This window comes from Dermochelys coriacea, chromosome 10, assembly GCF_009764565.3.
Source record: "Dermochelys coriacea isolate rDerCor1 chromosome 10, rDerCor1.pri.v4, whole genome shotgun sequence".
Lineage (NCBI taxonomy): Eukaryota > Metazoa > Chordata > Testudines > Dermochelyidae > Dermochelys > Dermochelys coriacea.
The window spans coordinates 72,901,329-72,914,501 of record NC_050077.1 but is presented as its reverse complement, the minus strand read 5'-3'; the positions used below and the strand labels follow the sequence as shown (position 1 = coordinate 72,914,501).

The 13,173-nt window shown below is 40.7% G+C and overlaps 1 protein-coding gene across 9 annotated transcripts in view; it reads left to right on the top strand.

Moving 5' to 3' along the window:
* AKAP13 (A-kinase anchoring protein 13) overlaps positions 1-13,173 on the top strand; it is a 339,098-nt gene that overhangs the window by 106,984 nt on the left and 218,941 nt on the right. For all 9 annotated transcript variants that reach the window (XM_043493947.1, XM_043493946.1, XM_038418967.2 and 6 more), the window contains one exon: positions 9,963-10,110. In XM_043493947.1, the coding sequence (XP_043349882.1) occupies positions 9,963-10,110 (148 nt within the window). The remainder of the gene's footprint in view (positions 1-9,962; positions 10,111-13,173) is intronic.

Here is a 13,173-nt window from a genome sequence, read left to right as displayed (position 1 = left end):
TCTTAAATCTTCCATCGGCACTAACATTAACATGGATTATTTAAAATAATAGAAAGGGAAAAACAAGAAAGTCAAGCCAGGGATTCTGAGAGTAATCTGATGGCGTATCCTTACATTGATGTGCTGTGGCTCATTTAAAAAACAAATATAATGGCTTCAGACTCCTCAAAGATCAAGAGGCTTGTAGTCATTCACTATGAGAATGGACCCAACCCACCGTAAGTCTGACAAATTTCCATTCCACTTATTTCAGGAGTTGTTTCTTGGACACCTTATCTGCAGGGAGCTTAAACAGTGCAGCAGAATGACATCCATCTTTCTTTGCATGCCTGGCCTAGATCATCACTGTTATCTGGGGGTATTTCCACATAAGCAGGGATTTCTAGTGCTACTCAAGTCAAAACCTCCTATTTAATACCACCACCTCTGTTCTTCCAGATCTGATTATCTGCAAAGTGACTTGGGTTGACATGATCTTTTTCCAGGGGCACTTCTGAGTCATAAAATGGCAGAGTCGGGGGTTGCTTCCGTGACTGATATGAGTTCACTGCACCATGCACCCCTGACCTGTCCCCTTCTAACCTCATTCCTTTAAAACAGATATGCTAAAAGATTGATTAGAAGGTGAGTCACGGTAATTTGAATCTTGAATGGGATTGTGGGATCCTCACCTTCCCCTTGGTTTTGAGCTGCCATTTATTCTCTCTACTAGATACTTTCCATGGAAAATTTCGTGTATGCAAAAACCCAATTTTTCCATCAAAAATAGTTTTGATGGAAAATTTTCATCCCACCACTAATGATGATTTCCATTTTACAGATAGGGTAGCCAAGCCTCCAGAATTGGCCTGGAGTCTCCCAGAATCGGCACCAATCTCCCAGTGCCCATTGAAAGCAACCTGGGAGATTTTAATAGGATATTTTAAGAAAATGACATTGTCAAGTTTTTTGGGGAGGGGAAATCTCCCAGAATAGCTTTAGTCAGAGTTGGCAACCCTATTTACAGATGAGAACACTTGAGGCACAGAGAAGTGAAATGATTTGCTGAGAACTGTTCTTGGGGCAGCCCCTCTAGAAGTCCCAGTTTTCTCCAAACTGGGGTCTCTGTATTCATCTCAAATTAGCCCAGTACATCAACTTCACCTACAATGAGCCAATCAGCCCTTAAACTCCAGAATTCGCCATCTTTTTTGTCTCTCTGTCACTTGGTTAGAGGCAGCATGGCATGGGGCTGTTAGTCCTCTGTTCTCCTGGTCTTTCTGCCTCCTCACTGCTCTGTTTTCCTTTTTTATAGCTGAGCTTGTTTTCCTTACTGGTCCCAGCTGTGGGTGCATGCCTCCATGATTGGCAGTTCTGGTCACTGTGCCGGGGTGTGGTCAGCCTAGTTGCCAGTAAGCAGGGAAGACTCCTTTCCTGCCTGTGCTCATGTGCTGTTTATAAACCCATTACACTTGCCCAGGATGTGTCTACATTGCAGCCATTGCATAGTGACTCACAGTGTAGATGTACCCATAGTGACTCTGGAGTGAAATCTGACTTCTCTTTGTGTGCCCATAGCGCTAAATGACGCTCCTGCTTGGAGGTTAGATGACAGCATATCTACTTCATTTAAAAAAAAACGCAGGTGAACTTTTATCAGTTCAAGGAGGAAAACAATCAAAGGATTTCAATTTTCTGTGCCCATAAAAGAAGATCCATATTGAAACTGTGTGAAAAGCTTTCCATTAATAAAGAAGATACCAGTTTGAAAGTATTAATTGTTATGACACCAAAAGGCATAATGTAATAAGTTGACCCAAGAACAAGTCAGTTCTGTTATGAATGGAAACAGAATTAAACCTGTTAAAAGGGCACATTATTCTCACTTGTCTAATCTAACACTCCAAGCCAAACTCTTCAGTAAAACAGCAGAACTCTTCTTGGCAATAGCTGTTTGGAAAGAAAAGTGCTGAAAGGTGTCAGACCTATTTTTTGCATCCACTTAGTAAATTTTTCCTAGTCACCTAATGCATGCTTTTGTGCCCAGCATCAGTGTACTGTAGTAGGTGCTACCATGATGAAAAATGTAACCAGAGATTGTAGTGGTTAACATCAGCAATCTCGTGTATGCATAAGAAACGAATGCAGGATTACCAAGTGCTGATATATTCTGTCCATTTACTATTCTGCTTTTAATAAAACTTCTACAAGTCCTTCAGTTTTACCTTTTAACACATCATACTGGAGTTTACATTTATTTAAATAGTCCTAGGCTTTGTCTGAGTTAGAGGAAAAAAGATGAGTTTTTGATATGTTTGCTAACATACTTCAAAACACCACAATAGGATAAGTAGTATAGGGATAAGTAGTATTTTAAAATGTGCTAACTGCTTGAGGTGAATATGGTTCACATTAAAATACAACTTAAACTGTTTATAGTGGAATTTTAAAATACATTAGCTAGCACATTTAAAAAAATACATCCTTTTCCAACCCTAGTCGGGACATACACTTACAAGTGTATAGGAAACCTGTAAAATGATATAGATTTGCTTTGGGGATGAATGGATTACTGTGGGTCTTGCTTCTGCCATTTCTCATTGAGTCCTTGTGTGATCCCAAATGGTGCATGTTACAGAGGGATCCTTATGATTCGTTGTCATTTGCAGTATAGGGTCTGACAAGATTCATGGTTCCCCAGCACTTACAGAAGCAGACATACAAAGATGCTCAATAACTGAATTGGAAATTTGAGCTTTTGCTATATAATTGTGCAAACATTTAAGAGATTAAGGTAGTCTCTTTAGAATGCAGATACATTTTTACAAAATAATAAATAATATAAATTAGTAATATTTGGCTCTTATATAGTGGCCTCTGTCTAATAACATCATAGAAATTTACAAACACTGATGAAGTAAGCTCATATAAAAGCCCTTAAAGGACAGGTCATTCCTCTTTTACAGATGGAGAAAGTGAAACACAGAGAGGAAGTGGTTTAGCCATGATCACCCAGGGCTCATCAAAGCAGTTTTTGTTCTCCCATAACTGTAATGGTTTAGAAATTGATACAAAGTGGTACAGTGCCCTAGTGTTGACACAATTATATTGATGTAAGGATGCTTATATCGATATAGCCACTATTATACTGATGTAACGGTGTCAACACTAGATGTTGTACCACTTCAGTTAAAATCAGTTTCTAAATTGATATAGTGGTACAAAAATTGTGTGTAGCTCAGCCCTCAGTGAATCTGTGGCCAAGTCCCTTATCTTTAGTCATGTGCTATGACCATTAAACAACATTCCCTCCCCAGCTGGAGATACTGAATGTACTTTCCAATAATAGGCTTAATTCATACAGATCACATCTCTGAAATGTTTATTTCATACAGCTTGAATCGAAATTTGGGAGTTGAAAGAAATGGTGACCTTTTGTGTGAATGGACATAAAATGGAATGTTTTCATTTCCAATGGGCTTTAAGATAAATAAATATTAGTCAATCCAAACTAGGTTTGAAATTAAATTATTCTTATTTGTTGGCATGTGCTGGAGAATTGCTTTGATCTATCTGTACTTTCACCAAAGGGGTATTGGCAGCCTGGCTTTCCATTTGTAGCCATTCAGGATGAAAGGAGTTATAATAGCCACCTTGTGTGGCAGTGATACTGAACAGATGACATTATTTGGGTAATATTAAATGAATAAAGGTAAACATGCTTCAATTAAAATGTTTTTGTAGGCTGAGTGCAATAGTGCTATTGGAAACTCTTTCTATGTGGGTTTAAGGAATTTGGCCACATTTGTAACTGATTTGCTTTAACTCTGAAGTTGTTGGAAAGAGAGAACCTTGTACTGTAAACTGTTAATTCATATTTTCAAAAAGATTTTTAAGTAACTTTTGGATATGGATTTTTTTTATGATGAAGATGACAGAGTTTTGCTGTCTGTTTCTGATTTTAATGAGAGATATTAAAGGCCACCCACTTTCTTAATCATGATCATTAGAACTTGTATATCTCCAGGGGTCTCAAAGTAGATTACAAACAGTTAATTATTTCGTACACAACAGCAGATGGCAGTTCAGAAGGCGCATGCAGAGGTGAACTGCAATGCACGATGAATGAATGAATGGCATCCATTCCATCTTGCTAATGACCCGCAAAGAGAGTGTCAACTTTTAAGTTAAAAAAAAAAAAGCCATGCTTGTTTTTCATATTAGGAATATTGGGTATTGACTTCCCGCTTTTTATTGAAAGACTTCGGCAGGGTTTGGAGAGATCTGGATGGTGATGTCACATGAAGCGGACACCTGAGCTGCAGCTCCCAGGTTGCTAATTGAGGTAGCAGGAGATGCTTATTCTTAGGCCTTGTCTAGGTAAAAAGGTACCTTGTTTCAACAGAATTGGTTAACTTAACTTGATTGCGAACCCCATTGAACACCAGTGTAGACATAGTTTACCACCCTTAGTTTGAAATAGAGCTCCACGGTAGACCCATAAAGTGTGGTTTACAGTCAAGTTAAGTAAGCTTGATTGAGCTCACTCTATTAAACCTCCCCCACACCTTTTTTTCTAGTCTAGACAAGGCTTGTAGGCCTTGTCTATGTAGCAGAAAATGGAGCATTTGTCAATTGTGTTAGTTCAATAAGTTAGCTTAGCATCACTGAAACACCCCTTTAGCGCCTGTGTAGACATAGTTTAAAGGCTTGTCTATACTGTGGCACAGTGTGGACTGCAAGGGTGTTACCAAAATGTTGTGCTCTTATTGCCCAGTGTGGACGGTGTTGGTGCAAACTAAAAGGTACTTACTTTGCATTAACATAGTCTTCTTTCAAACAGGATTGTACTAACACAAACTAGGTAATGTTTAGTTTGTGTTGGCATCATCCACCAGATAGTGCAACATTTTGGTGCGCTATATAGTTCACAGCCCCTGTAGTCTACACTGCAGTCCACTATAGACATAGCCTCAGACCTTTACAATCATGCTAGCTGATTTTGTCATAACCTAGGCTTCGCTCTAGATGTTAACTCAACCAGTTTAGCAAATTCTGAAGTACAGTTGCTTTGCCTGACTAGAGTTTTAGAAGCTGTAAAGTAGTTAGCTACCTTGATCTAATATCGCACCTTTAAATCCTAGTCTAGACAAACCTATATAGAGGGCCTGAGGGGTTCTAGTATTTGTCCACATCTGCAGCTTGTTCTGTGTTAGCCCTTTATCCTGATCTTTTTAACAATAATTAGGTGAATGCATCTATAGTTTTTGCTCTAATATTTGTGAGTTAACCTGTATCTCTTAAGCTTGTTAAAGTATTACCCTGATGGCCTTCGTTTAGTCCATGTGTGTATAAACCCATCAATACACAGTTCTTTTCACATGTACTCTGTGCTGATCACTTTTGTTCCAAAGGAAAGTGATGAGCCATATTTACAGGTTCTGGGTTTAAAAATATTAGCATCAGCTGCCATTTGTTTAAACAGTCAGTTCTGTTAATGGGGTTGTCTTAAACTTTAGCAGGACTTTAGGGCCATTTAAGTATTTGCATGTGGATCCCATGGGGGGAACAGTTTGAGCAAGGATGAAGAAACAAAAATCAAAGCAAAGGGAGAAATTTGTGGGTTAAAAAGCGTGCATTTTGCATAGTTGCTTCAAAACCGGACACATTTGCTGGAATTGAATGTTTTAGTTCTGCATGTGAATTGGTAATGTTTGAATTTCAAATCTGAGACTTTTTCTGTCTTTTTATTGTATCATTGAAAACACACACATTCTTTTTCTGCCTCTTCTGTGTATTATTCCTTTCACATCCTCTAGAACGCTGCTCTGGTATTTATATCCTGATAGATTACAGAAGCACTTCTTCTAGTGCTTTTCTACCACTGGCTCAGTAATTTTTGTCAAGATGAATTGCAACAACAACAAAAAGTGGGTAATATACTAATTGTTTCATTGTAAGCATTAGTTTTATGAGCAGTGATGAAGGACTAATCTATGAGCCATGTTACCAGGGCTAGTGATAGGTTTAACTCTCAGCATCATCTGGATTTAAATCTGGTTGATATCTGCTTAGCTTGTTCCTTTAAAACAGGGGAAAGCAAAATTGGTAAAACTAGTTTTAAGATGATATTGGCATGTTCCCTCAGGATTTTCCACTAGTGTAATGACACTGGGGCAACTTTGTATGTTGACAAGCCCTCAGGAGCCTATCTGCTGAAGTCACATTACCACACACAGTTGTCTTCCTTGTGGTTTTATCATCCAAAACCTGCTTAGATTTACTACCATACAGTCCATATCTGGCATATGACTAGTTGGCAGTAGTGTCAACTCTTGTGATACTTGATGACCTCCTGATGTCCCTTCCAACCCTGATATTCTATGATTCTATGATGTTTTTCTTAAAACCCCAGCTCCTGGAGTCATGGAATTATGCAACATTCTATTTCTTTTTTCCTCCTCCCCCCCCCCCCCGTTTCTCTTTCCTTTTGTTTCACTCGTTTCTCTTTCCTTTTGTTTCACTCGTTTCTCTTTTCAAAAAAGGTTCTAACTCTCTTGGCTGTGGAGAGGAACTTCAAAATGTGACCCACAAGGCCAATTAAAGTAACCTTTTTTATTTTTTAATCTCCTGATTTGCATGTCTGGGGGCTGGCCATACAGAACAAAGATTGTAGTTCCAGCTGCTCCTTCACCCTGCGTGCCCAGGGTTCGTAATGGTTCTAACAAAGATCAATCACATTACGTGGCACCTGCTCTCATGCCTCCGATGTCAATATGCCACAGGGCATTGCACTCTCTAATAGAGCCTCATCCTCTGCTTGTGAGTGATCACCATATTATAGATGGGGAAACTGAGGCAAAGATAACCTGTGAGACTTGTCTAAGGTCAGCAGCAAAGCTTGGCTAAAACTCCGGCCTGGTTTTCAGTGGTGTACCTTTATTATAGAGTCCCATGAAAAGTGAAAGGGGTTGGAGTGGAAGACTGGAGGGAGAGGTACTTGAGGCGGTTTCTGTTCAGTTAGTCTCCTCTAAGGCAGAATCTCTGTGGTTAGAGTCCACTAGGGAGGCCATGGGAGCTCTGTAACCATAGAAATTCCACACACAGCATCACCCAACCAGCTGCAGACACAGAGATAAGGCAAGAGTAACACTGGGTGGAGTGATGTAGGGTGTTGTGCTGTGTTGAAGGGTACACTGGGGGACTACTTTCTTGGAGGGAGGAATGAGGCAAATCCAAAGAGGGACATGAGGAACCAGAGATGAATTTGGGGGAGCCAAGCCAGGGTGATGGAGGAGGAATTCAAATGAGGGAGCCAGAATGCGGAGCGGAGTGTGGAGGAGCTGTGGGGATCCAGAGGTAGAAGAGGGAGTGGGGGTGGGGAACCTAGGGTGGGAGGGTGAGTGAGCACAAAGGAGGATGGAGTGGAAACTGGTGGATTTGTTTGGGAGAAAGTATTGATTTGAGAGGGAGAAGGAGCAATGAATTGAATTTTAGAGTTAAGGTTTTATATATATAATGAGATAGTGCTTGTTGTTTGAATATTCAAATTAGATTTTGCATGATCTGCCTGGAGCCTTTTCCAAACTTGCAACATTAATATATGCTAAGTGGAATGGTGAAACAGGGCTAGTTAATACAGCTTTAATTTTAAAACCTGAGGCATCAAACTGGTTTTGATCTTATTAGATTAGAGGGCTAGAAAAGGACCAGACATTTTTAGCCTACTGTTCCCAATGATGTGTGTCTTAAACAATTAATTGTCGGCAGATTATAAAGGATAGCAAAGTCATACAAAACACCCTTTATCCTTGTTATTTCTGTATGTACTTTCCTTCTGTTGCAATGAATGCATCTCTGCGGCTGCAAGAGAGTGGATTTTTAATCTATGATAGGTATTTATATACCTCGAAACCAGATTTTTAGTGTTGTATGTGCAAAAGAATGTGTGTAATTTGCGCATACAATTACTTCAGTTACATGCAGAGTTACTTGTGATAACCACATATCATATATGCAGAGATAAGAAGGGCTCGAAAATCTGTCTCACCAACAGAAGTTGGTCCAATAAAAGATTTCATTGCATCCTCCACATTATCTCTCTAATATCTTGGGACTAACACAGCCACACCTATACTGCATGTCTCATTTATGTATACTTTTTTGCACACAGTAGTTCTAAAAATCTAGGTTGTGCAGACTGAGCGTAGGAGTGTGACCTGAGGCAGCAGGAGATAAAGGAGAAAATCTGCCACTTATTCAGGGTGTGTCCTGGTTTCATGGACTTTTGTATTCGCTATAAATAAGGTTTTGCAGCTTCATCAAAGCATGATCTGCTAGAAAATATGGCAAATGAGGAGGTAATGCATACCTTGCAACAAGGCAGTGGATATTTTTAAATTGTTATTGTTTGGTGAAAGTGTAATTGCACATGACAATGAAGGCATAACAGTAAATCTTACTTCTAGGCAATATTGATACGTGCCAGTACATAGTATTGGGTTGCAAAGGGAGTCAGATTTGAGTCCTGATAATATAAAGTCTATTCTCCTGTCTGTAGCTATTGTTCCAGGAAGGGTAGTTCTATTGAGTATAATTTTGCAACAACACTGTCCTTATTGGTTCCTTACAATCATATTTCCACCTCCTTCTCTTTGTAGCAAGAGAAAACCCTGTTGAATTTGATGCTTCCCTAGGTTTCTGTGTATGTGTGTTGAGGAGGAGGGTAGTGGTCAGTACTTGAGTTAGTCACCTTGCAGGTATCAGTAGGTAGTTACCTAGGCACAGAGAGAGAATTTAGGCTGGGATACTTTGGATACTTGAGCAATTTTGGGTTGCTCTCTGTGCTTCCTGGTGTGAGTCAAACACCAGTGAGATGTTACAGTACCATCATGATATCATGGTGCTGTGAGGTGCTCATTTTGATCTTGTGCTGATATTTCCAGATGATGTTGCCTACCATGGCTATTTGAGCTGGGGTTGGGAATTTTTTTGACATAAACAAAAACAACGAGGAGTCCTTGTGGCACCTTAGAGACTAACAGATTTATTTGGGCATAAGCTTTCGTGGGCTAGAATCCACTTCATCAGATGCATGGAGTGAAAAACACAGTAGCAGGTGTGTGTGTGCGTGTGTTTTATATATATACACGTAGTACATGAAAAGATGGGAGTTGCCTTACCAAGTGGGGGGTCGATCTAACGAGATAATTCAATTAACAGTAGAATACCAAGGGAGGAAAAATCACTTTTGTAGTGGTAATGAGCATGGCCCATTTCAAACAGTTGACAAGAAGGTGTGAGTAACTGTAGGGGGAAATTAGTATGGTAAAGACAGTTTTTCATCAGAAAATAACACATTGTCGAAACCGAAACTCTTCATGAAAACTTATCAGTTTTGAAAAAACTTTAATCAGGCAGGATTCTCAGGTACACACTGGGATTTCTGGTGAGAGAGAGTAACCAGTGGGTAGGGCATTCACCTGGGATGTGGGAGGCCCGGGTTCAAGAATCTGCTCTGCCTGACTGAAAGCAGAAACTTGAACTTGGTCCTCCCAAATTCCAGGTGAGTGCCCTACACACCAGGCTGTGTTGGCTGTTCTGGGGTGAGGGCTTTATCTTGCTCTCTTTTTTTGGAGGGGGGAGCAACATTTTCTAAAACTCTTGGTTTCATCCCAGTGCAACATGGGAAAATTGTTCAAAATCTTGAAAATTTTCACGGGATGGGAAAACTGTTTCCTGTGAGAATCTAGTGACCGAGCCTCTGCATATCTTTTGAAGCTGATTGCTCTGCTTGATGATCTGGCCAAAATGCATCGTGAAATCTACCTGTATATCTGAAGATGGGAGCAAAGACTCTTACAGTGATGTAAAAAAGAACAGAGAGAAGAAACCAGGAGCCTGGGAGACCAAGTGGGTCATTCATATAATAAAATTATTGAGAATGTGAACTTGACCGCTGGCTTTTTTTGCTCTTGTCTTAGGGTGACTGTGTTATTACAGTGCTGCTGACTGAAGAAGATGAACTTGAAGATGATGTAGTTTTTTACTTGGTGTTTACTGGCTCCACTGTCCAACACTGTACAAGCACTAGAAAAATTAATCGTGGGACACTGGAGACCATTGCTCCCGGTAAGTGCTTTGCTTTCTTTGCAAAACGCAGCCTAAAAAAATTTGTGAAAACTGATGCATTGAAGTTTATTTAAACCTCATGTAATGTTGAGAATCTTTATTATTTTCCCCTATTTGCAAAATCTTTTAGAGTAAAAAAATATGCATCTGGAATGATCATTTTTAAACTAAGCTTTGACTGGGTGGGTTTTAAAAAAAAGGTTCCAGAGGCAAACAGAGGTTTATAATGGAATCGCATCAGTATGATAGCATAGTTATTTAATGCATAACTGTTACACTGTACAAAAGAAAACGCAAAGTTTTGCCTACACATGTTAAAAGACTGTGAGAAAAGGCCAGACAGAAGAGGACACAGTTGCCTTTACGAATCACAAATATTTAGAAATGCCATTTGTTCAACTGGATTTGCAGCACAGTAAGGAACTGGCTGCATTTAGGTTGCTAGGGTTGAGTTGAACAGAGGCTCATTAATGTAGCCACAAGCACCGTCTTCCTCTTTTCCCGGGGGGTGCTCAACCCCTGCTCTGCCCCAGGCCCTGCTCCCACTCCACCCCATCCCCTAAGGACCCACCCCCACCCCACTTGTTCCTTCCCCTGCCCCAAGTGTACCCCTTCCGCACTCCTCCCCCTTGCACCTCCTGCATGCCACGGAACAGTTAATCGTTGGAGGCGGGAGCCACTGAGAGGGAGGGGGAGGAATTGATCAGCAGGGCCGGCAGTGGGCAGGAGGCACTGGGGGTGGGAGGGGGAGGAGCTGGCTGCCGGTGGATGCTAAGCATCCACTATTTTTTTCCGTGGGTGCTCCAACTCCGGAGCGCCCATAGAGTCAGCTCCTATGAATGTAGACTTACTGAAACAAGCCCCTGCCTTAAACCTAAAACACCTTCATGCACTTAAACACAGTGACACAGTTTCTGAAGATGTTGCAGGATATGATCTCTCTCCAATAAATGTGTTTGATCCTTGGTGACTTTCCTGCGCTTGAGGTATACAGTGCTCAGGAAAAGTCATTCTTGGAGCCTCTTTGACTTCATGTAATTAAAGAAGGGTAACAATTTCCTTCAGTGGCTTCAGCACCATGGGAATGAAAATTTTCCAGATGGCATTCCTTACTATTAATCTTTTATTCTGACTGTTGCTATACAGCACATTGATATGAGTGTGAGGAAAAAATAATCTATTATTTTCAACTATATACAACAGTATAGCTTGTGTAATAGTGTATTTCCTGCTTTTTATCTATGTGGTAGGTAATGTTATAGGAGAGACACATGTTAAATGGAATTTGCCAATGACAGCATGGTTCCGTAGGTGGCTGTGTACTCTTTGTTTCCTCCTGGTAAATGTAGTGATTAAAGCAAAGTTCGCCATATTATTCACTTCGTACAGTCTCTGTTTGCACTATCAGGGTAATTAAAGTTACTTGGAAAGAGCAATCTAGTATGAATATTGATTACTGAAACCCAGTGCAATCAATGATACTATGATTAATTTTCTCACGGAAGTGATACAGAACTGGTAACTTTTAGGCTATTTTTGTGTTCTGTGTACAAGACGTACAGTAACTCTGACAGCATTGGGTGCTGGGATCTCATCTCTCTTGGAACCCAAATAGCAGAATTTCCCAGAATGGAACTGTGTTCCGTTTCAGCCTGAAAAGGAGCCAGAATACCTCACAGGATTTCATTACAAAGCAATCCATTTCTATTGTTGTTATCCTAACATCCCTGTATGCAACAAAGGACACCACTTGAGCTTCTGTTTGACTTTAATGATTGTATGTCCAGTGGTGCTGGATGGCAGTTACCTCTAGTAACCTGGGTTTAATATGTGTATTTCATGTTGGAAGATATTGTCACAGAAGGGAGGTCTTCATATTGGACCAGTCTTTGGTGAGGGGGAGTGGTGGGGGAGGGGGGAGAGAGTGTCTATTTTATCATAAAAAGAAAAGGAGTACTTGTGGCACCTTAGAGACTAACAAATTTATTAGAGCATAAGCTTTCGTGAGCTACAGCTCACTTCATCGGCTGCATTTGGTGGAAAATACAGAGGGGAGATTTATATACACACACAGAAAACATGAAACAATGGGTTTATCATACACACTGTAAGGAGAGTGATCACTTAAGATAAGCTATCACCAGCAGCGGGGTGGGAGGAAAACCTTTCATGGTGACAAGCAAGGTAGGCTATTTCCAGCAGTTAACAAGAATATCTGAGGAACAGTGGGGGGTGGGGTGGGTGGGGGAAATAACATGGGGAAATAGTTTTACTTTGTGTAATGACTCATCCATTCCCAGTCTCTATTCAAGCCTAAATTAATTGTATCCAGTTTGCAAATTAATTCCAATTCAGCAGTCTCTCGCTGGAGTCTGTTTTTGAAGCTTTTTTGTTGAAGGATAGCCACTCCTAGGTCTGTAATCGAGTGACCAGAGAGATTGAAGTGTTCTCCAACTGGTTTTTGAATGTTATAATTCTTGACGTCTGATTTGTGTCCATTCATTCTTTTATGTAGAGACTGTCCAGTTTGATCAATGTACATGGCAGAGGGGCATTGCTGGCACATGATGGCATATATCACATTGGTAGATGCGCAGGTGAACGAGCCTCTGATAGTGTGGCTGATGTGATTAGGCCCTATGATGGTGTCCCCTGAATAGATATGTGGGCAGAGTTGGCAACGGGCTTTGTTGCAAGGATAGGTTCCTGGGTTAGTGGTTCTGTTGTGTGGTGTGTGGTTGCTGGTGAGTATTTGCTTCAGATTGGGGGGCTGTCTGTAAGCAAGGACTGGCCTGTCTCCCAAGATCTGTGAGAGCGATGGGTCGTCCTTCAGGATAGGTTGTAGATCCTTGATGATGCGTTGGAGAGGTTTTAGTTGGGGGCTGAAGGTGATGGCTAGTGGCGTTCTGTTATTTTCTTTGTTGGGCCTGTCCTGTAGTAGGTGACTTCTGGGTACTCTTCTGGCTCTGTCAATCTGTTTCTTCACTTCAGCAGGTGAGTATTGTAGTTGTAAGAATGCATGATGGAGATCTTGTAGGTGTTTGTCTCTGTCTGAGGGGTTGG